At 37.1% G+C, this 25,552-nt stretch overlaps 1 protein-coding gene across 1 annotated transcript in view; it reads right to left on the reverse strand.

Annotated features, from left to right (window-relative positions):
- LOC150100631 (fibrillin-1-like) overlaps positions 1-25,552 on the reverse strand; it is a 1,594,375-nt gene that overhangs the window by 139,333 nt on the left and 1,429,490 nt on the right. Inside the window, exon 61 of the mRNA XM_090401848.1 lies at positions 22,346-22,474. Coding sequence (XP_090257974.1) covers positions 22,346-22,474 — 129 coding nt within the window. The remainder of the gene's footprint in view (positions 1-22,345; positions 22,475-25,552) is intronic.

A 25,552-nucleotide genomic window follows, 5' to 3' on the forward strand; every position in this document is an offset into this window, starting at 1 on the left:
TTAGTAATCATGTGCAACCAACGTATAAGCCTTTCTCCGAGAATTTATCTTCTCATATTATCAGAATAAACCATCTCAGAAGGGGGCATAGGAACTTGTTGTGAGACTATTTCACATGTATTGGATAGCTCTTATACATGAGGTGTTATTTAGTGTGGATTTTTTTCTCCATTTTCTGACAAAATGAAGATCAGAAAAATTTTAAAATTTTGGCAAGTTAACTAATGCCAATATACTTTGGATATTTTTCAAAGGATAAGATCAGCTTTCAGCCATTCCAAATTATTAACACTAAATGTATTTCCTTGACATGTTTCACTATCTATATGGCTGACAGGATCTTCACGAGGTTGTTTAACATTAGTAAAAACCAACAATTATTATTACGGGCAACTCCAAGGAGTCGATAGACTCATCACGGGAGGCCCTACCATCATGTCAAGAACAACTATTCGACATTCCCACAGTATCTATCATACCTTGCCTTGAACTCGTTCACAGTCATGGCACCCACAATAGACTCCGGCAGCTTATTCCACTCATTTACCACTCTCCAAGTAAAAAACCTAGCTCTAACACCCTTGCACTAAACACACTCTTGCCCAGCTTCCATGTATGGCCCCTAGTCCTCCCACCACCAATCCTATTCTCAAAAATATCTTCTGGATTAATCTTATAGAAACACTTCAGTAATTTGAATTTCTCAATCATATCACCCCTTTTCTGCCTATCAACCAATTTTTTCAACCCACAAATCTTCAACCTGTTCTCATAATGTTCATTCCACAGACCTGCTATCATCTTGGTCACTCGTCTCTGGATCCTCTCCACCTCCTTAACATCAAGAAGAAACCTAGGTGAGCAAATCTGGGCACAGTAGTCGAGATGAGGCCTTATCAAGGCTTGGTACAGAGGTACAATAACTTGCTTGTCTCTGCTCATCAAAGTATTTTTCAACAGCCAAGTGATTTGATGAGCTGATTTAGCTACTTTTGCAATGTGTCCGCCTAAACTTCATCTCCCTATCCACCAACACTCCCAAGTCCCTGACCCCATCAATCTCCCAGAGTACAGTTCCACCAATGTGGTATACTGTTGCTAATCTTTTCACCCCCAAATGCATAACCTTACATTTTGTCACATTAAATTGACATCCATTCTCCTTAGCCTAATACTCCAATCTATCCAAGTCGTCCTGCAAGATTTTGACATCTTCTGCATTCACTATTGCCCAACCCAACTTTGCATCATCAGCAAACAAATGAACAGTTCCTCTCAGATCCTTTCCTATATCATTGATGAACAAATTGAACAGTAGTGGTCCAAGAACAGAACCCTGAGGCTCACCACTAGTCACAGGCCATCTTTTGGACTCTACTCTTGAATAAACCACTCTCTGATATCTCTCCATCAACCACCCTCCTATCCATCTCACCAACCCTATTTCCATCCCCATATGCTTCAGTTTCCTTTTTACAATACCATGTGGTATCCTGTCAAAGGCCTTAGCAAGGTCCAGTAGAATCACTGTAAACCCATTACCCTTATCCAGTTCAGCCGTCACTGTGTTATAAAACATGACAAGTTACCGAGGCATGATCTGCCCTTCACAAAACCATGCTGTCCCCCATACAGTATCCCATTTTCATCTATCCAATCCTGTATTTTCCTCTTGATTATTTTCTCCAAGACCTTGACAACGATTCTTGATATGCTGATTGGCTGGTTATTTACAATGGCAGTCTTGGAACCTCCTTTATGCAGTGGAACTATTTTCCCCTCTTTCCACCCCCTTGGGACTAACCCAGACCCGAGACTCAAATTAAACAAAATGGTCAAGAGCATTGACAATTCTTTAGCCACTTCACGTACGACATAAGCTGGTATACCATCCAATCCCACAGATGTATTCAAATTGAGGTTTTGTAATAGACTATTCACCTCCACTTCATACACCACAATTCCCATATAAGCTATTGGTTCATTCATTCCTGCAATGTCACCCCCCCCCTGGATGATATACTCTTGCAAAGTGCTCGCTCAGTAATTCCACTGTATCAACTGATTCGGTTACCTCCCTACCATCAGCATTCTTTAAAATCATTCTGCCATATACATTTTTTCTTTTACTTGCAAAAAATCGAAAAAAATGTTTGGGATTCTCTTTAGCCTGCATGGCTAATGTTCTTTCATAATCCACTTTTGCTTTTCTTACCACACCTGTTACCATTCTGGCCTGGGCGTTATACTGTTCATGTGCCTGCAGGTCACTTTCCTCTTTAAATTCCCTCCACAGTTGTTTCTTTTTTTGCAGCTCAAGCTTAATGGTGTTATTCATCCATTTAACCCCTACTTGATTTATTATTCGGACTCTTTGTATACAGTCAACCATTGCCTCCTGCAAACACTTCTTAACCGCCTCCCATACACTATCACCATCCAGCCCTTGCAGTTTTACATGCCGTGGCACTGAACCAATCAAACTCCTAAGCTTGTCATACTTACTATCCCGATAATTCCACATGTACCCTGTCTTAATCGTAAATTCCACACCTTTAGCCACCTCCCAAGTCAAGACCCTATGATCACTCTCACCAATTGGTGGCAACGTGGTCATATTAGTTACAGCCAAATTCTCAGATGTAATTACTAGGTCAAGCACTCTCTGACCCCTAGTATTTTCCATTACATGCTATCATAGATAGTTATCCCTTATTAGCAGCATAAAATCCAATTCCTTCCTCCCATGTGTTCTCTCCTCCTTCCAATCAATGTTACCATAGTTGAAATCTCCCATAACAATTACCCTCCTTCCACTCATTTCTTCTATTTGCTTATGCATACTATCTCCACCATCTATTCCATCACCTGGTCTATAGCAGCACCCAACTGTATATTTTGTTCTGCTAGTCTTAATCTCACACTAAATAGCCTCAAATGTGCTCTTTTCCCTATCCTGCAGTTCCACTTCTATTCTCCTTGGCTGCAGCTCACCAGCTATCATCAATAACACTCCTCCCCCCATTTTATTCTCTCTGTCACTCCTGAACACACCATACCCCTCACATTCAATCCCACTAGCTATATCATCTTCTGTCAACCATGTTTCACTAATGCCAATAACCTGTGGTCTGGAAGTGCCAACCAAGGCCAAAAATTCTTTCTTCTTGTTCCTAATACTTCTGGCATTAGTATACATGAATTGCAGAAGCCCATTTTCCCATCCCTATTTTGATGCCTTATACTAACTATCCCATTCTGATTTGTTGTCCTTCGTATTCGCTCGGGCATATTATATACATTCATACACACTACTGTCTCCCTAAAGTCTGCATATCTACCCCCCCCCATAGTAACTCTAGTTTCCCTGATTCTGCACATCCACTTCCACTTCATTCAACAACACCTTTTCAAGTCTCCATACACTAAATCTATTGAAATGTAAACCATCCATCTTATATAAATCCTTTCACCCATCGAACTCACTCCACACACCCACAAATTCCACACCACTTCTACATAATCCATGCATAAAGTCATTAGCAATTTTGGCCCTCCTTCTATACTCTTCACTGTCATACCACGGCAACAGACTCACCATCCTAACTCTCTCTCACTCTTCTCTTTTGCTACCTCAAAACAATAGACTAAACATTTCTCAAAAGCTGCTATTTCTATAAATTGAAAAGACTGGAATGGTGGTTTAATCATGAGTATCATTAGGCATGTTATGTGCAGGCTCTACATTGTTTTTTAAACTCAGTATGTTACAGCTGGCATAGGAGAGGTCTTGAACATTACATATTAATTAATGATTTCCAAATGTGAAAGATGATTCCTTGGTTTCTATTTAGTGTGCCTTTTGAGAGAATGACCTTGGAAGATTCCTTGAACAATTTGTTGAGGCAATTCTCTTCTAAGGCATGGAGGAATTTTGCCAATTTACTGAGTGACAGTCTTTGATGATGTGCACTGTGAGTCACTTTTTTTTCCCTTTTGTTTTCAACATCACTTATATGTTCTTTGTTATGGATTTCAAAACTTCTCCCAGTTTGACCTAGAACTCTTTAGGAGAACATAGGAAGCTTCATAAGATGTTAACTGGTTTGAAGACTGTTCTGATGTTGACTGATTTTAATATTTGGGCTATTTTTCTTATTGCGTTGCCAAATACACATACTATGTCTTTGTAATTAATTTCTGGATTATCAAGGGACAGTTCATCAGAAAACATGTTTCTTTAGTAACTTTTTTTGAGTAACCATTTTGGAGGAACTGATTAAATAGGATTTGAAGTTCTTTAATTTCATTGTTTTTAGTATATTTAAAGCTATATTTTTTTTTTTCTAAGTTTAGATTATACCTAATTTTTGTTGAGGGTGATGGAACAAGCTTGCATGTAGGTACTTGACTGTGTGGGTTTCTTTCTTTCTTGCAGCAATGTTTAATTCTCTAATGATGTTTTTGTAGATAAGAATGTCTTCTTCTTCAAGTGTCATCCCCTAGAAGGAGGTTGGCAACCATGTCACGGAACTTTTTTCTTTCTTTTGCCGTTCTGGAACATTTATGGTAATTAAAGCCAGTCCAGTTCTTAATGTCTTCAAACCACATTCTCCTGGGTCTCCCTCTTTTTACATCCAGTTTCTCTTCTAATATTAATTTCTGAATGCCTTCTTGTCTAGTTAGATGTCCAAATATATTTAAGTTTTCATTTTTTAATTATTTTCATTAATGTTCTTTTCATGCAGCAAAGGTTGGTCAATTGGTAGAGCCTCTGCTACTAATGGCTCGCAAAAAGTTAAGCAAGTTTAAGCATGGTTAGTAGTTGGAAGGGGATAAATTGTTCGATGCTGTTGGCACACTCTCCGTCGATGAGTCTTTGGACTACCTGGAAGTGTCACATAATAATAATAATAATAATAATTTTTGCTTTCTTTAAAACATCTTCATTTTCTCTCTCCATGATATTTTCAACACTCTTCTGATGGTCCACATTTTGAAAGCTTCTAATTTTTTCTCTGCTTTATTTAGAGTCCAAGTTTCACTGTTGTAGAGAAGGCTTGACCAGATATAGCATTTTATTAATCTTTTTCTTGTGTCTATATTAATATCTCTGGATGTTAAAACAGTTTTCATATCAATAAAGGCTTTTCTTGCTATCTCTATTCTTCTTTTTATTTCTTTAAGGGAATTTCCTCTGTCTGTAAACATTTGTCCCAAATACATAAAAGACTGAACCTGTTCAATTTTCTTTTTGTTAACAGTTATGTTTAGTTTCTTATTTATTGGTTCTTTTGATATAATCATGCACTTTGTTTTCTTTAGGTTAATTAATCCCATGTCTAAACTTCTGTTGTAAATTTCTGTGGCTAAATTTTGAAGATCATCTTCAGTTTCAGCTATAAGGACTGTGTCATCTGCATACCTGTAGTTGTTGAAGTTCCTACCCCCGACTTTTATACCCTTCAGTTCTGAAATATTTTTAAAAACTTGCTCACTATATATATTAAACAGTAAGGGTGATAAGACACATCCTTGTCTTACTCCTTTTTTGCTTTCAAAGTTGTCAGAATATGCATTTTTATATCTTATTGAGGCCATTTGATTCCAGTATATATTTGTAATTATACATAGATCTTTTCCTTTTAACCCATTATTCTGTAGGATAATGGATTAAAAGGAAATTCTATTTCTTCATATGTAATTGGTTCACCATCATATTCACCAGACATATTTTGTATGTCTGGTGATGTCTGTGCGATCAGAGTCAAACAGTTCATTTCCATATTCTTTCCATCTTTTTATGATATCTTGTGTCTCTAGTAGCATTTTTCCATTTTGATCTTTTATACAAGGATTATGGTTGAAATTTTTCTTTTTAATTGTCAGAGCTTGGATTGACTTGTGCATTTGTTTACTATTGTGTTTCTTGTCCAAATCCTCTATTTCTTTACATTTTTCATTTAGCCACTTGTCTTTAGCCTTCCTGCATTCATTTTTTATAATTTTACTGAGTATTCTATACTGTTGTATACTTTTCTTTTTTTGTCTTTCATTCATAAGTTCTAGTATTGATTCAGTCGTCCAGGGTTTTTTCTTATTGTATTTAATTTTTGGAATAACCTTGTTAGCTGTCTTATATATTGCACTTCTAAAATTTGACCATCTGTTTTCAATTTCCTCTGTGTTACAAAGTATATTATCTTCTTCATACACGATCTAATTTTTTCCTAATTTCTGAGTTAAACACCATTATGTTGTCAGGTATATTCAAAGCTGTCAAGTCTATCAGTATGATTGTTTTTAGAAATGTTTTTTAGTTTAATTTTTAAAGTAGACACAACAGGGTTATGGTCTGATCCTATATCAGCACCTGGGTATGTTTTTAATTTTAATATTATTTTTGTATCTATTATTTATCATTATGAAATCTATTTGGTTTCTTATAGAGTTATCTGGGTTTGTCCAAGTATATAGTCTGCTTTGGATGTTGAAAGAAAGTATTCATTATGCGTAAGTTGTTTTGAATGCAGAATTGTATCAATCTCTCACCTCTTTCATTTCTTTCGCCTCATCCAAATTTTTTAACAACTGGATTTTCTTCCCCTTCTTCAACCTTTGCATTCAAGTCACCCATCACTATGAGTATCTCATTTGATTTTACATATTCTATAGATTTTTTTAAGTTATTATAAAAATCTTCTATTTCTGCATCATTGTGAGTCATCATAGCAGCATAAACCTAGATAATTATGATGTTAAAAGGCTTTGTGGCTAATTTATTATTATTATTACCCCAAGACCTCATGGAGTCAAAGACTCATCTGGGAGGTTCTTTTATCACACACACATATCATCATACCGTGTCTTAAACACACTCAAACTCCTTGCAGACACCACACTCTCAGGCAAGGCATTCCAATCATTCACAACTCTGCACAAAAAAAACCTGCCTCTCACTCCCCTACTCACACCCTCTTTATACAGTTTCCAGGGATGACCTCTGGTTCTCCCCTGATCTCCCACTATTCTCTGTAAAACTTCTCCACCATTGATCTTATAACAACCCCTTACCAACTTGTAGGTCTCTATCATATCTCCCCTCTTCCTCCTCTCCACCAGACTCTGCAAATTACATCTTCTCAATCCTTCCTCATACTCAACATTCCAGAGGTCAAATGTGCATTTAATAAGTATTATTCTTTCATTTATGGACCACATCCCCATTACAGACTTAAAGATGTCTTTCTTAATCATGAAACCCACTCCACATTCATGCTTCTCTCCACCAGAATATACAAATATAAAGCCATCTTTTTCTAGTTTTCCCCATGTTAGGCCATCTTGTTTCACTAATTCCCATCACATCAACTTTAAGTCTTTTCATTTCTTGTATAAGGTTGTCAAAATTCCCTAGTTTATATAATGTTCTCATATTTCAAGTTCCAATTTTCAAGACTCTGTTTCTTGTTTTCAAATGAGGAATATCAGATGCTGACCTTCCTTTCGGATTTAAGTTGGCATCATCATGGAGTGCATTTGAAGTGCTCATTTTTCTCACAGTTTCAGTGTCTTCTTTCCTGTAATTATTTACAACTTGGTACATTGCAGAGGTTGTTCCAATTTCCAAAGCATAGCTTGTAAGATATTTCCGTTTCTCCATGATCGACTAAAGGATAGAGGATAGTAACATGGTGAGGCCCGATCTCTTCCACATCTGCAATAGCCAGCTAACTTGGCTTACTCCTCTGCCAGCAGTTGATCTGTATTCAGATTCTTCTGCATGCCAGTAGTTTCACATTGCCGTTGATATATGAATTCTTTTGCCAATGATGAAACAGCAGCTGTCATTGCAGTCCTAACATCTTCGCCAGAGCCCTTTTAGTCAGCCATTTTTCAAAGTTCTCTGTAAGCCTTCATGGCTACCATAACGGCCCGAGGCACATGAAGCCCCCACTGTGCTTCACCTTACAATGCAATCCTCTTCTTTATGCTGCTCCCACTCTCCATGACATGGACGTGGGGTTGGGCTTTGGAGGGTCTAGGAAGAATGTCTAGGAATGGTAATTTTCCCATCATTTTCTACTTCTAATGTGAATTTGATTTTCTGATGTTGATTATTCAGAAAATATACAAAACCTTCAAGGTCTTTGTGGATATGTTTCCAAAATGATAAAGATGTCACTGATATGTCTCCACTAGACTTGTGGTTTTATGGTCTTCTGTGATATAGCTACTTCCTCAAAATTTTCCATGTATAAGTTGGCAATCAGAGAAAATAAAGGTTTTGCCCATTGCCAGATCATAAAATATTTGATATAAAATTTTCTTTCCAATGAAGTAAAGAATGAAGATTTGATGCAGTGATAGAAGAGATGTGTGATGTCCTGAGGAAATAGGTTTTCAAAGATCTCTATTGATTTTTCCACAGAGACACTGGTAAATAATGAAATTACATCTAAACTAGCTAATATCTAATGAGGAAATTTGTATGTTTGAAAGTGTGTTGAGTTTTTCGAGTAGAAGTTTGTATGTCTGATATGAGACTTGAGGAGGTTAGATAGGTGTTGAGAGAAGATATGTTGGAGAACTTCTAACATCAACTATTGGATGGGGAGATGTATGTCTTATGTACTTTAGGCATGCCATATAATCTGGGAGTGGTTGGATGTGTGGATTTCAGTTGTTTTTTAAGACCTTCTGTAAATTCTTAAGTACTGGAGAACATATGATTTGTTTTTATATGTGACGACCAAGTGGTATTATGGTCCATTTCTGAATAAGTGGAAGAGTCCAATAGCATGGAGGCAATTAATTTAAGCATAATGCTTTTAATGAATTCATCATTGTTATGTTAACTTCTTAAAGTGTGTTTCCCTAAAGCTGTGATGTCATTTTCTGGCAAGCAACTGTTTAATAAAACCAAAGCACTAAGCATATGATGACAGAATGTCCAATTTTGGGAATGCACGAGTAATGGCATAATTAAAGGCCATTAGAACTGAAGCCTCTATATTAGTAGGATTATAATTTGGAAACTTTAATACAAATTTATTAGAAGTTAGAAAGGTTTTGGTTTTGTGAACTGTACTGTGTACATGCTTTAATTTTTCCGACAGTCTCTATTTAAAATCTTTGTCTATTCTTGAGACCTTCTTTGAATGCATACTATCTATGGCATTCCATATATTTTGGGATACTGAATTAGCCAGAGAATTATGTAGGTGATATGTCAAAAAATTCAAGCATCTATCTCTTCCTGAGTGAGCTCAATATCCATAATTCCAACACCATTGACCAGCTGTACAAGAAGCAGAAGGTTTCGCTATGAGTAATGATCTAACACAAATTGTACATCTTCCTCCTTGAATTCCTTCTAACCTGCTTCACTTGCCAAATACTGTGAATCTCTTTTTGACCAGTTCTCCTTCCAGATACACTGTAGAGGTCACCTCTTGTCTTGGCAACTCAGAACACAATCTTGTACAAGACTCCTCTCTCTAAGAATATCCCTCCTCCAACCACTCCCGACTTTGAATCTTCTAGCACTACAAAGGAGCCAACTAGGATGGCCTCCAAAATTTCTACTCTTCCTTTCCTTGGTGTGACTATTACTTCCACTCATCTGACCCTAACACCTATTGAGAACTAGTCACAGAAATTATTCTCACTAAGGCCTTCATCCCCCATTTAACCCATAATCCCCACTCGCTTTCCAAGTCCTAGTTCAACCAAATGTGTATCAAAGCAGTTGAAGAAAAAATTCAGCTTACTACATGTGACTCTCATCAAGAACCTTATTTGCATGCAACATGTGCAAATAAGTTATCAGTGGATCCAAATCTGATTTCATAAAGGCCAACAGCAAAAACTTGCCTTCAGTCAAAATGGATGTTGTGTCTTCTGGCCAAATGCTAGGTTGTTGGATGCAACTTCTACTCTCCTGCACTTCCACCTCGCTCTCATCCTGATAGCACCACTGTGATAAAGGTGGTCTCTTGGCATCACTCTTCCTTGAACTCCTACTTAGATGACCAAGAGAAATCATCTCCTACCATACTGGAATCTAAGCACGGTATGCCTCCTGTAGTTTTTTTGACAAAAAGACATCAGAAAATAATTTGGACACTAAAATGTCTTCTGGTCCTGATGGCTTATCTCTAATTGTTCTCAAACATTGTGCTCCAGAGCTAACATGCCCCGCATCATCTCTGCAATCTATTATACATATCTAGTACTTATCCCAATGCATGGAAGAAATCTCACATCCATCCTAATGAAAAAAAAAAAAGGTGACAAAAGCATAAAACTACTGACCAACTGCCATTACTTCAGTCCTCTCCAAAATAATGGGGAAAATCATCAATAGTCAACTTCTCCACTACTTAGAGCCCCCCCCCCCCACCTAATTAATATAGCACTACCAGTAAAAATTCTGCCATTCAAGATCTACAGCAGACCTCATATTTACATTATCCACCACTGGACACATGCCATGGAAAGGGTTGGAGAAACTTGTGATTCGCCATTGACATTTCCAAAGGCATTTTGACAGTGTGTGGCATCCAAGGCCTGCTAAACAAATTGCCAAGCTAGCTGCCTGCCACCATCTATAATTGGGTAGCTAGCTTGCTCTCTAGTCATTCTTTGTGAGTCATGGGACTTGCTCTGAGCTTTACCACCAATGCTAGAGTGTCTCAAACTCTGTCTCCTATCACCTACTCTCTTTCTCCTGTGCATGAATGACCTACTCACAATCACCACTAATCCTATATACAGTTTGCAGATGATAGTACTCTCCACTCATCCAACTCATTTGACAAACCATGTAGTGCTCTGATATACCAGGCTACAAGATCAATCTACAATTAGTGCCTTAAATATTGATCTACATACTACCCTTCAATGGACAAGGACAATCTTGTCATGCTTAATCCCATCAAAACACAGTTCTTACCTTTTATCTCACAAAAGAGATCTCAGCTCACCAACCTTCAGTAACACAAATCAAGATCAGATGTCTGTGCTTGGGATAATGTTTACTTCCAGTCTCTCCTGGAATAAATATATCACATCAATATCCTCCTCAGGATCCAAAAAACTAAGCATTCTCTTTTGTTAAAGATGCGATTTTACACTCAGCTCTAACTATACATAAATCACAAATCTGTTCATGCTTAGAATACTGCCGAAATGTTTGGGATGGTACACCTAAAACTCCCCTTAAAATCCTTCATGCTCTCCTGAGGCAAGCAGATAGGTTCATAGATGATCCCTCTGTCACAGATTTATGTCCACAGACTCACAAACAGGACCCCCCCCCCCTCTCCATGCCTCACACAACTGAGCCATCTTGCTATTCATTATCTCTGTTCTTCTTCTCAATTCACTATTATGATACCTGGAAAACACGCTAATGACTTTTCCAACAACATTATTATCCTTTACTTCCCACAACAACTAACTCAGGTCTCTAACAACATTCCTTTTTTTCACCATCTAAGTAATCTTTAAAGGTACCTGTGGAATAATTATAAATAATAAATTACATGATACCCACAGTAATTAACTTTAATGAAATAAAGGTACAAATATTTTATACTGAAATTAAGAGTACATCATCAGTGTACACAACAAGCAATTCAAAGGAATGGAATTCATTCCTTTGAATGGATTCCATTTGTGTACTTAGTTATTCATCACACTTATAATGATCAAGTCCCCATACAATGCTATACCATTATACTTTGACCCTTTCTTCACGTTAACTTTCTCCCTCTCATTCACATCAGCCAATCTCCTCTTTAGATGTTTAATCTCATCTTCCAAATGCTTCATTTCACGTTTCATCAACTCTTGCCTAAACACTTTCACTCCATTCCCTTTGTTTTTATTACTAACACTTCCATCTAATTTCAGTTCAACAATGAGATCTACTGAGGTGTCTGCAAGGGAGACAATAGAAGAAGAAAAAAATGCACTTGAGATATTTCTTGGCGATTTCCATGATTTTTTTTTAATTTAATGTTTTGAATTTGGTTCGCTCTATCCTGTTGAATATACAGTTCAAAAAAAAGGGAAATCAAAACTATGCAACTAAGAAATGAAGTAACAGCAGGCTGAATTTGGCCCCAATGACTCTCTACAGTACTTAGCATAACATCACTATTATGACTTCTAATGATTTAAAAATATAAAAAAGAAATAATTATCCAATCCCATTGCTTTTAAATAAATTAAACTGCTTTTAATTTTTAGCAGCCAATTATTATAAACATCATGCAGAGTGACTCATTCCCACAAAGCAAAGTGATTTGATTCAATGCCTATCACTATAGCAATCCCCAGAGCATCTATAGCTCAGCTAGTAAAGACAAGCCCTTTGCATGGAAAGACCCAATGTAAAAGATGTAAAAGAACTACACTGGAATCTATTATATTTGCCATTTCTGTGAGCTAGAAGAGTATGAAAACTATAATATATATTCATGTGTTAAGATTTAAGTGCTTGGTGGGCATCACTTTGGAGGTTTTAATGGAGTACGAACAGCAATCGGAAAGGATTAAATTCCAGTATTTGATCTTCGAGGAGTACAAACTAACACTTGTAACATACACAAATGCAACACAATACTAAATGAAACATGTGCATATAAGACTAGAGTCCAATCTAAGTGAGATGCTCTCTGTGGGCATCTGTAGGAAGTCTCAGTTGTAAACTGTGAACTATAAGAATTAATCTGTAAATGTTTCCCATATTCTGGGAAGTTTCTTGCATCTTCATTTATTTAAATTAGGCTGATTTTGAAGGAGGGGAGCTGCAGATTCTAAAAATGGTCTTTCTTTTCTAAATTTGCTGTAATGGAGCATGGTGACTGATCCTATGAGTAGTAGTTAATGCATGGTGCACAAGACCAGGATGACCATAGTCATGATTGCAGATGTATTTCTTGTGCACATCTATGTGGGTGGTGGGTGATCTATTTGTCTGCCCAAAGCATGCCAACTTTGAGAAACAGGGAACTTTATATACACCAGGAAATGAGAAAGAGAGAGAGGGGGTGGGGGAGCTAATCTTTAGTGGAACAGATAAGGGTAGCTAGTTTCAGGAGGGATTTAAAAGATGTGTGTAGGTTGTATTTCTTTGAGGATTTGGTTATTTTTTTGGATGTATCCTAGATGTAGGGGATCACCATTTCCTGCAAGTTGGCATACTTTGGGCAGATCAGCCACTATCTACATAGATGAACACAAGGAAAAAAAAACACATGACCATGGTACAACATACTACACAGTACCATATTACAGGGGAAGGGGTGATCATGAAGAGCTCAGGAGACAGCTTGCGGGTGTAGCATGGAATGAGGAGTTAGCTGGAAAAGAGATCAATGCAGCTTGGGGGATTTTCAAAAACTATCTAATAGATGCAATGTCTAAACGTATTCCAAGAGTGAGAAGGTTAAATAGGGTAGGTATGAAATGGATGAATAAAGAGATTAAGCATGCAATACAGAGAAAAAGGGCATTATGGAGGCAGCATAAGAGAAGTGGTAATAACAAATTCTATGAGGACTACAAAGACCAGGCAAGGATGGTGACTTAGTTGGTAAGGGTAGCAAACAAGAAGTATGAGAAGCTGTTAGCTAATGAAGCCAAAAAGAATCCTAGGGAGTTTATTTGATATGTAGCCAGCAAAAAAAAAAAAAAAGAATGATTATGGAAAGATGATAATGATTGGAGAAAATGGTTTAAGGACAACTACTGCAGAAGATATATAGTGGTGATACTTAATGAGAAGTTCATAAAGGTCTTTCAATCTTATGAACATGACTTCATGGAGAAATTGAGAGCAGTTGTGATGGGAGGAGAGAGTGACTATAAGTGAGTAATAGGTGTATGGGAGTTGAGCAAACTAGATGTCAATAAAGCTGTGGCACTTGATAATATATCACTACATATTCTGTAGGAATGTGCCAGGGAGTTGACATCTACCTTGACATATTTTTTTAATATGAGTCTTGCACTAGGTCAAGTTCTTAAGGAGTGGAAGGAGGGCAAGATTGTGCTGCTTCACGAGGACTCAAGCATCAAATTATAGGCCTATAATTTGATGCTTGTAGTTAAGTTGTTAATTTGATGCCAGGTGTTGTAGTTAAGTTGTTGGAGAAGCTTGTGAGAACTAGGATGCAGAATTGGGTAACAACAATGGTATTATCTTTGATGGACAGCATGGATTTGCTAAAGGGAGGTCATGTTTTAGTAATCTACTTACTTATTATAATAAGGTGATTGCTTCCTTGGACAGAAGAGAGGGATACACAGTAATATACTTAGATTTTGCAAAGTCTTTTGATAGATTACTGCATGATAAGTTGATAGTCAAACTAGAGTGGATGCAATTGGATATTAGATTAGTACATTGGATTGGAGACTGACTATCTGTTATGTATCAGCAAGTTGTATATGGGGGGGCAATATCCAGGAAAAGGAGTCAGGCAAGAGTTTTGATTAACGTGCCTTTAACCCTGCGGAGCTCGCAGCTGATCTAACAGATACATGCAAAATGTTTAATATAAATCTTCTTACACAATTCAGCGTATAGCTTGGAGGTCATGAGTAGCTGTGCATTCATATGTTATGAGTGATATTCTGCACTGCTTTTTTTTGCTGTCAGTTTGGTTTAACACATGTTATGTAAAGGTTTGTGATATTTGACAGTCAATTGTTTCTGAGAGATACCGTGACCTCTGAGGTCAGTATAGTATGGTTTAGTTGTTCTTTTTTTTTTTTTTATTCTTTGTTCAATAATTTCTAGATTGCAACTGAAAATAAATAAGCCATCATGTATTACTGAAATAGAGAGCAAAAGACTTATTTATCATACATATCCTCTAGGAGATGTGCTTTACATTATGGAAAATACTAAGGAAAGTGATCTGGAGCTTACTCCACCTTTACTACAAATTGCCCATAAGTTTGCTTATGCTTGCACCCACCGAAACTTTTAGTTTCTATATATTCGGAACGAAACTCTTGTAGTTTCTATATTCGGCTATGAAATAATGTTGGATTCAACATCCACTTAATTTGTACCATCATGTATTATATTTGCAGTGTTTTTTCTTTATGTTTCATTGCTTGTTTGCTGAGGTCTGGAGGGTCATTTTGCTTGTTATCATAGAATTTATGCCGATAAGGAAAAAAATTAAAACTGTTCAAATGACTCTTGATAACTTCTTTTGATAAAAAAAATTGCAGTAAATAATGTAGGTACAAACATTTATTAAACATTTACTTTGCATTCATTTATTATCTTTCCTAAAAGAGTACCATATAAATGAATTATTAATACAGTAATCGATCATGGATGAATTGTAATTTTTACCAATGATTATTATATTTGATTAACGCGATTTTGATATATGCAGTAACATCAAGGGATTAATTAACTGAGTTAATCAAGGGATACCTGTATCTTCTTTCTTCTCTTCTCTCTGATTCCTGACAACACCTTAAGCCTCTATATATGGCGTTGCTGGACCTCCAAAAGGCCTTTGATAGCGTCTCCCTTCCTGCTCTCCTTCGAACGCTGTCTATTGCTGGATGTCCAGAACCTTTTCTTTCCTATGTTATGGAGCTATACTTCGGTAGCTCCATCACTATCACTACAGGGTCCCATGCAACTTCTATCCCACAGTGCGGGGTGTTTGCCAGGGTGATCCTCTATCTCCGCTTTTCTTTAACTTCATCATAGATGAGTTTCTTCATTCTCTTCCTAGCTATATAGGCTACTCTCTAGGTGCTTCTTCCTTTAATACTATGGCCTTTGCGGACGATCTTATTCTCGTAGCCTCTACTAAGATAGGCTTGCAGGAACTCCTTGACCAAGCAGTTTACTTCTTCGCTATTCGAGGCCTTTCTATTAACAGAGATTTCTAGATTAATAGAAATGCTTCTATTAATGCTCTTTAGCTCTTGTCCCCTCTGGTCATGACAAGAAGCTTAAGGTCGAGACTATAGAGTTTTCTATGCAAGGGAGGCCGTTGCATGCTTTGACCATCCTGGAAGAGTGGAGATACCTCGGTATCATGTTCACCCCAAAGTGAAGGTCTTCTGTACCTTCTATCCTAGAAGCTGTGATCGCTTCTTTGAGGAAAGCTCCTCTCAAGTCCCCAGCAAAGACTGTTTCTCCTTTCCTACTATCTCGTAACTCGCTTTTACCGCAAGATGGTGCTTGGTAGGACATATATCTCGGTACTGTCCCAAATGGACAGGGCTATCCATTTAGCTGTGAGATCATGGCTCTGACTGCTGCCTGACACTCCTACTGCATATTTCCATGCGAGAGTGAAGGATGGTGGGCTTGGGGTTCCATCACTTAGATGGCTGATCCAATGCCTGCGGCTGTCAAGAATCGCGCAGTTAGAACTATCTTCTTCCCCCATCTGCAGAGAGGCTTTCTATAGCCCATTAATACAAGAAGACTTTAGGCGGGCTAAAGGCTGGTCTCATTATCAAGGTACTTTAATCGAGTCAGCACCTGCAGAACACAAGGGATGGGCATCTCTGTTGCAATGTTCTGTAGATGGTGCTCCTTTAAAAGAGTCATATCTGGTGCCTCCCCAGCATGATTGGGTAAGGGATGGCACCAGACTCCTCCCTGGGTTCGAGTATATTGACCTTATCAGGATGAGGATCAATGCCTTGCCTACTGGAGCCTGCACAGCTCGATGGGGTAGTGATGACTCCAACTGTAGGGCTGGCTGCCACTACAGTGAGGCATTGTCTCATATAGCCCAATGCTGCTTCTACACCCATGGGATCTGAGTGAGGAGGCATGATGCCATGGTCTACATTCTGAACAACCTCTATAAGAACAAATTTTGGGAGACTGTAGTAGAACCACATTATAGGACCTCTGTGGGTTTGCGTAAGCCAGACTTATGTTTGGGTAGTTGATGCCCAGGTGGCGGGAACAGGGCACCCACTAGCCTATAGCCATAATAATAAAGTAAATTATTATAAAAATAACCAAGATCTAGTTAGTAAGATACGGGAGGAGCATGGGGCAACTCCGAGGTTTACCAGTGCCACCATCTCTTTATGTGGCGTATGGAGTGCAGATAGTCATAAGGACTTAAAACAGCTTGGGCTTACGCAGAAGGATATAAAAGTTCTTTTCTTGCCACCAGAGAAGGACTACAATGATAACTAACACAGGCATAGGGTAAACACTTGTAAAGGCTTAGGCCTATATCAAGTCTGGATGAAATGTCTGGATGTGATGTAAGGGTAGTACTGTCCATAACCAGTACAAAGATTAATAAAAAAAATAAAAAAAAAAATAACTAGTAGTGTACCACAAAGATCAGTCCTTGGCCCACTATTATTCAATTTGTACATTAATGATACTGGGAGGTATTTGACAGGCAACATACAGCTATTTGCCGATGATGCAAAGATAGATAGGGTGATCAGGAATGCTGCTGATATACAGTACATGCAGAATGATTTGAATAGGCTGGAATTGTGGGCATGGGAAATTGGATGTCAGTTCAATGTCAGTAAATGCAAAGTCATGCACTTTGGCATGATTAAAAATCCAGTGTCATATTATACTGGTGGAATTATGCTAGAAAAAACTGATGAGGCTAGGGATCTTGGAGTGTTAGTAGATAGGAAGTTGAAGTTCAGGGGCCATGTAGCAAAGATTGCAAATACAACTCAAAAGATAATTGCAATGCTGAAACAAATGTTGACATGTAAAGATGAGGATGTCATTTTGCCTCTTTACAAGGCCTTGATAAGACCTCACTTGGACTATTGTGCACAGGTCAGGTCTCCTGGTTTCCATCATGAATCTGATATAGTGGAGAGAGAGAGAGAGAGAGAGAGAGAGAGTGTAAACGATAGTGTTAAAAATGATATCAGGATTGTGGAATATTGATTATAAAGACAGATTGAGAATTGGTAGACTGCAGACACTAGCAAAAAGGAGAAAGAGGGGTGATATGATTGAGACTTACAAACTTTTTAAAAGATCATACAAGAGTTCAGTTAATGCAATTTTTCATTTTATGGAGGTGGGGGATAGGACAAGAGGACGTTCTTGGAAGCTGAGAATGAAAGCTGCTAAGAAGGGGGTGAGGGTTAGACTTTTGTCTCATAGGGTGGTGCATGATTGGAATGGACTGCTATTGGATGTGCAGTGTGAATGAATTCAAGAATAAGTATGACAGCTGGTGCATGTAATATGTGGCCTCTCTCGATGAGTCTCTGACTCCCTGGAGGTCTCTCTTAATAATAATTATAATAATAATATTGGCAAGTATGTGTAGGCTTACAGTAAACAGCAAAGGAAAAACTATTGAAGGAAGACGTGCATATAGAAAAGGAAGTTTGTGTGTTCTAACTTTCAATTTCAATTGTGAATTATATGCATTTGTGCTGTTTGTTTACTATTCATTGCACCTGCAATTTGATCAATATAGGTGAAACAGGATGCACAATTCATATCCAAAAAAAAAAAAAAAGGAACATAAAGGTGTATTAAATTTAATAACTACAGTAAATTTGGCCTTTCTGATTGTGCTTTAAACACTCTACATAGAATGGACTGGAAAGGCACCTGCTCTTTCCATCCCACCAAAACATGGTGTGAGAGCAAATTTAAAGAGCCTGTGAAATTCATATCAACCAACCTAATCTTAACAATAATGGTGATCTAAAAATCCCTAGAATAGGCTGGAATTTGAATGGCGCATATTCTATCTACATAACTTTTGGGTCAAGAGTTAATTATAATTAGGACTCCAATAATCTAGGATCTTAGCGTTAATATAACAAACACTTATGTTAAATTATCGATGAGGCCACCAATTTTGCTGCATTAAAAGTATTAATATTAATTTGTTCTGTGATGATGTTATAAATAGGATATAGCTAAGATGAAGTGTTTTTTTTTCCTCCCACTAGAGGCCATGAAACAACTGAATATCTTCTTTCACAATGCGAACTATATCATTGATATATAAGTTAAACAACGGTCCCAGAACAGAACCATGGGACACCTCCCTTTTCACCTTCCTTTTTTGGTACATGACACTTCCATACACAACTCTCTGGCTCCTATTAGTCAACCAGCCTTGTAACCAAACTACCAAATGCCTATTTATCTTTATCTTACCCAATTTCAAGATGTTTATGGATCAAATGCTTCAGTAAAATCCAAATAAATCACTGTATAAGCATCTCCCCATTTAATATGCTAGTCTTGTTCTTCTTCTTCTTTTTTGGCTCTACAGTCCCATGTAGGGCCTTGGCCTCCCATTTTTGGGTTTCATAACTCACTACGAGGTGGGGTCGTTATCCCCACACTCAACCATGTGTAATTGTCTGTGAAGTGTTGTGTTCTTAAGAGACTGGTTTGCTGGAGGAAAAACCCCAGATAAACTGGGGAGAAAAATCCTGCAGTCCACGCCCAAGACTGACTAACTTGGCTATGTCTGAGAAAGATCCTTAGTTCCTCATGTCAGCGACGAGAATCGAACACAGAACACTCCTTTTTCAGGCGTATGGTTGTGGAGTGTGTAACCACTCGGCTAACCATGCGATATGCTAGTCATGCATTTTTGAAAATTATGGAGACAACTACCGTGTTTGAATAAAAACTTTAGTTTAATATCACTAAAATCTACATTCGACGTTTCGACCTTTATGTCAAGGTCATCTTCTGGAGCATACAACTATACACAGGAAACAAGCTATACTACAATCAAACTGGTTTGTTAAAGACACTGACCAACCGCTACAACAATTGTTGACCTGACCTCTGGTGAGAGAAAAAAAAAAATAATAATAATAAAATAAAAAAATAAAATTAAAAATTAAAAAATTATACATTAATGCTAGAGTCCTATTATTAGTGTTGTCTACTATATACATATATTAACATCATTCCAGCCAGTTGGTATGGAATGGTTTCTAATACTAGCTAACGAATGGCTAGAGTCCTGACTTATGCTGGATCTTTCATATTAGGTAGGCTGAATGTGTGCCATCCAGATCCTTGGAATTTTCATGCCATCTTTGTTGTTGATGTTTGGGTGGTTTATCAGGATTTTGCAGGATTCCTTAAATTTCCTTTCGTACCAGGTTTTTGTGCAGTGTAAGGAGCAAGTGCTTTTCCAGTTGATTTGGTGTAAGGTGTTGAGTGCGTGGTCTGAGAGGCCTGCCTCACCATAATGGTTATATTTAATGTGTCTAATGTGTTCTTTCTTGCGTATGGATTGTCCGTCCTGTTTCCCCAATGTACGGTAAGTTACAGGTGCAGCAGATGCAATAGACTCCAGGATGTGCTAATGGAAGGAGAGGATCCTTAGAGGAGTTGATTATGGTTTTAAGTTTAGTACTAAACTCTTTTAGAACCTCTTTTATCTTTTCCGTATTTTCAAAAATTGCTATAACCATCATATTCTATTCCTGTGAGCAATTCAGCCTCTGTGAACCCTGTCTCACTGACATCAGCGATTTGTGGGCTGACTAACTGTATCAAGGCCACAAACTCTGCACTCTTATTCCTAGTACTCATAGCACTGGCATATAAGCACAGTTCAAATTGAGTTTGAACTATATAATTTTTAACAGAAGAGAAGTTACATTAAAAGTGAGGATGAACTTCATCCAGAGTTCAAAAGAAAGAATTTTACTATAATCTAAGAGTAATCTTCTCTTACAATTAAATTCCTAGTTATCTTTCAATATCCTGCATTAGTACTTCTGTAATAATTATGATTAAATTCAGCCTAAATTTTTTTTGAGTTAATCATCACCTCAAATTAACTGGTTAGCTATTAAATGAAAAAATGTAAAAATTATAATGAATATGTGGATGCTTATGGCTGATGATGATGATAGTAGTGGTGAAAAAATTAAAAAAAAATTAATTAAATCTGAAAAAAAAAAAAAGAAAAGAAATAATATGAAGGTCCTGGAGAGATTGGTGAAAAGTAGGATACAGAAATGGGTTGATAACAGCAGTATTCTCTGTGGTTATCAGCATGGGTTTGTTAAGGGGAGATCATATTTCACTAACTTACTTATGTACTATAACAAGTTGACAAATACCTTGGACAGAGGAGATGCATATACAGTGGTGTACTTGGATTTTACAAAGGCTTTTGATAGACTGCCACATGACAAGCTCTTAAATAAATTGAAACAAATGGGATTGGATAACAGACTTCTGTGTTGGATCAGTGACTGGCTATCAGATAGGTATCAGAAAGTTGTATATGGGGTTGCAGTATCCCAAAAGAGAAAGGTAACACTCCTTTCTCTTTCGGGATACTGCAGTGTGCCGCAGAGGTCAGTTTTGGGGCCATTGTTGTTCAATTTCTATGTTGATATTGGATCAGGTTTAACTAGTGATATGTAGCTGTTTGCAGATGATGCAAAACTGGGTAGAGCAATGCAGAGCCAAGTAGATGTTATTGCCTTACAAGAGGACTTGAATAGATTGCATGAATGGGCAGGTAAGTGGAACTATCAGTTCAATGTTGTCAAGTGTAAAGATTTGATAAGCAACGATGAGATGCAAAGTATACAATTGGTGGGGAAACTTTAACAGAAGTAGAGGAGATGAGAGATCTAGGAGTGATGGTGGACAAAGACCTGAAATTCAGGGGCCACATTGCACAAGTTGTGAAGGTATCACATCGAATAATGGCAATGATGCGGAGAACCCTGACATGCAGAAATAGAGAGGTTATGATTCCATTGTATAAGCCTTGATCAGGCCTCATATGGATTATTGTGCACAGATTTGGTCACCAAGTTTTCATGCCTTAATTGGATATGTTGACAAGGATATGTTGGAAAGGGTACAGAGAAGATTCACAAAGGTAGTCAGTGGTCTTTGGAATGTGGAGTATGAGGACAGATCGAGAGAATGTAAGTTGCAGAGCCTCATGAATAGGAGGAAGAGTGTGTGTGTGTGTGGGGGGGGGGGATATGATTGAGACATATAAGCTGGTCAGAGGTTGTTATGAGGTAGACATGCAAGAGATTTCTCATAGAATGGGAGAGGGGACAGGACATTACAACAGGCCATTGCTAGAAACTGTATAAGGAGGGTGTGAGCAAAGGAGTGAGAAGCAGGTTCTTTGCATGGAGGGTGGTTGGTGAGTGGAATGCATTGCCTGAGTGTATTGTGGATGTGGACACATTGAATCAGTTTAAGACGCAGTTGGTTGAGCATTGTATGCAATAGTGAGTACCTCCCACGATGAGTCTCTGACTCTATGGAGATGTTGATAATAATGATAATAATAATAATATAACTTACCAACACATGCTGTTCCAGTGGGATCAGTAGTGTAACCTCGTGAACATAAACACTTAAAACTTCCTGGAATATTTATGCAGGTTCCTAATGGTGCACATCGATGAAGTTGTTCCGCACACTCATCCAGATCTATTGGAAAAAAAGAAGAGCAAGAGTGCAGAGAAAGAAAACTGAGCAGTAAGTTTCATTAACATAATCCTATACCTGTGAATAGCTGTAAATAAATAAATTCCACTGGATATTGTAATAAAATTGCAGTTCATAAATTACAAGTAAAGAAATGATTGATGATAATCATATAAAGATACATTTGTGGGTGACACTCTTCATTATCAAACCTGAAACCAGAGCTGTTTATGGCATATTTTATTGCAGACATAATTTTATTTTGCCTTATTAATTTACTCACTTACTATAATAAAGTGACATTTGGTTTGAATAAAGGAAATGGTAATCATGGACTTTGAAAAGGCATTTGATAAGATATCACATGGAATTCTGTTACAGAAATTGGAAGATATAGGGATGGATAAGAGGATGATGACGACCAGTGGTGTATCATGGGACTCTGTACTCGGGTTATTCTTTAATTTGTGCAATAATGATATAGGGAATGATGTGTGTGTGTGGGGGGGGAATATCTAGATACTTATAAGTTGCTAAAGTATATAAATTACTAAAGAGGCTTTACAGAATCAATGCAGAAGAAATTTTCCAATATATTTCAGAACAAAGGAGAATGAGAGGTAATACAAGAAATTGTGTAAGGAGTGTAATTAACAATATCATAACTCAGTTTTTTTTGCTTGGAGAGTGGTGAATGAGTGGTCAAAAGTAGTCATGTGTTCTTCATCAGTGAATGAGCTTATTGTGAAGTGTAATAGTCCTTGTGTGCATAATTGTTAGTGTGAGGGTCCTAGGACAAGTTTTTGAACTTCATGGAAATGCCACTGCATAGTAATAATAACAATACAATTTTGACATTAAAACAGTCCAATTAAAACAAGAAATTTTAACAATGATCTAAATAAAAATGCTATTAAATATGTATTACACTCAAGCTTCCATGGAATCAGAAGACTCACTGCAGGATGGTGAACACTCACGTACCACAATAACTATCATACCTAAATTAAAGTTGCCAAGAAATTATATTCTTATTTAATCCTTAATCCAAGTGTAAGCAAAGAAAGTTTGCAGTGAGTAGATATTTTCATTATAATATTTTCAGTGAGTAGATATTTTCATTATCTAGTAGATAATTTTCATTATCTACTAGATAATGAAAATTATCTAGTAGATAATTTTCATCACCTGGTGTGAGACCACCACCCTGTTTATTTCAAGTGTAAAGTGCATTTAAAAAGTTTTGTTTAGTCTCTAAAATAAGGATTCTATATTACATAATCCTTAGCCTACCAAAAGTAATAATATACTAGATTATAGTTAATATATCAGTTCCTAGATAATACACCAGTTCCTATGTGAAATTATTAATATCAGTAAAATATCATTAATAAAAAAGAAATCTGTCAATAAAAATAATCTAACCGAAACTAAAATTGAGATACATGGAGTCACCTTATGTATATCCAAAATTTTATCAAGTTATATTTGGCTACACAGAACTATAATTAATGCCTGTGTAGCTAGTGGAAGTGGTGCTTGCATCCTCTGAGCTTGGCTGACTGAAGATAGACTTAAGTTCAAGTCTAGTTGCCAAATAGAGGAACTTTTTTCTAAATCTATCTTTGAGCAATTCCCGAGTTACTCGATCTCTGGAAAGGGCAAGCAGGTTTTTTGTCTCATAAACTCAAGAAAATCTACCATACAACCCACATTATTTCAGACAGTAACATATCCTATTAGGGTTATGTACCAAGAGAGTGGCAGCACTTGTCTGCCCATCTATTCATCAGTTGCTGCTTATAATTAATGATAGTCATGGGGCAGCTATCTCTGATTGGCTACAAAAAGTGGGCAGTTCAATCTCTGGTGGATATTGAACTGCCCACTTAGTCTCCAAAAGCTAGATAAGGTTAAAAGGTCTCCCCTACTCCCTATAAGAGAATAAAAGCCATTAGCTGATTTTGATTTAGAACTATAATTTTAGCATGTTTTGTCCATTTGGCCCCTAAAAATGGTCCAATTGAAATAGAAACAAAAGCTGGAATGGATGAATAAATTTATGAGAGGAATTTTCACTAAAATTTACCATCTTCTTCTTTTTTTCAGCCATTTTCTGTCCACTGCTGGACAAAGTTCTCCTCCAGTTCCTTCCACCTTTCTCTGTGCTTGGCAGTGGTTGACCAAATTTTCCAACAAAATTTGACAATTCATCACTCCATCTTCTTTTAGGACATCCTCAGACTCATTTCCCTTCTTTTGAAATCCAGTTTGTTAGTATGGTGGTCCATCGTTCATCTTCTCTTCTGGATAGATGTCCAGCCAATTTCCATTTTAGTCGGTTGTGGTGAAGAATGATGTCAATAATACGAGTCTGGCTTCTTATCCAGGTGTTTCACTTTTTATCTTTTAATGTGATGCCTAGCATCCACCTCTCCATTTTTCTTAGAGTTGTTGCTAGTTTATTTGCCAGTGCTTTTGTTAGAGACCAAGTTTCACAACCATATGTGATGACTGGTCAAATGTCTTCCTTTTTTTAAACAGAGTGGGATTTTGTTTTGAAAAATGCTTTTCAATTTTCTGAATGCACTCCAGGCAAGTTGAACTCTTCTATTTCTTTTCTTTTGAAGTCTACAGTTTAGATCAATGAGATGACCTAAATATGTATATGAAGAAACTCTTTCCAAGAAATTGTTTTCTATTATTATTATGTTTTTTAGTGTTACAAAATGATTAAACATGATTTTAGTTTTTTCTCTGTTTATTTTTAGACCAACTTTTCTGCTTTCATGATATTGGTCTTCTATCATTATATTAAGGTTTTTGGAGTGTTAGCAAAAATTATGATATCATCTGCATATCTTTGGTGTGCTAAGTTTCTGTTATTAATTTTTATACCAAGATTTGTTCAGTTTATATTATTAAATATTTCTTGAAGGACTGTTGTAAAGATTTTGGGCAACAGAGAGTCTCCTTGTAGGACATATTTTTCAACTGATATTTTATTGCTACTCGCATTAAGTTAGATTGTTGCTGTTGCAGTGTGGTATATTTCCTGGAAGAGGTCTATATATTCTCCAG

Source organism: Typopeltis vanoorti, chromosome 12, assembly GCF_054136105.1.
Source record: "Typopeltis vanoorti isolate ZY-2024b chromosome 12, IOZ_Tvanoo_1.0, whole genome shotgun sequence".
Lineage (NCBI taxonomy): Eukaryota > Metazoa > Arthropoda > Arachnida > Uropygi > Thelyphonidae > Typopeltis > Typopeltis vanoorti.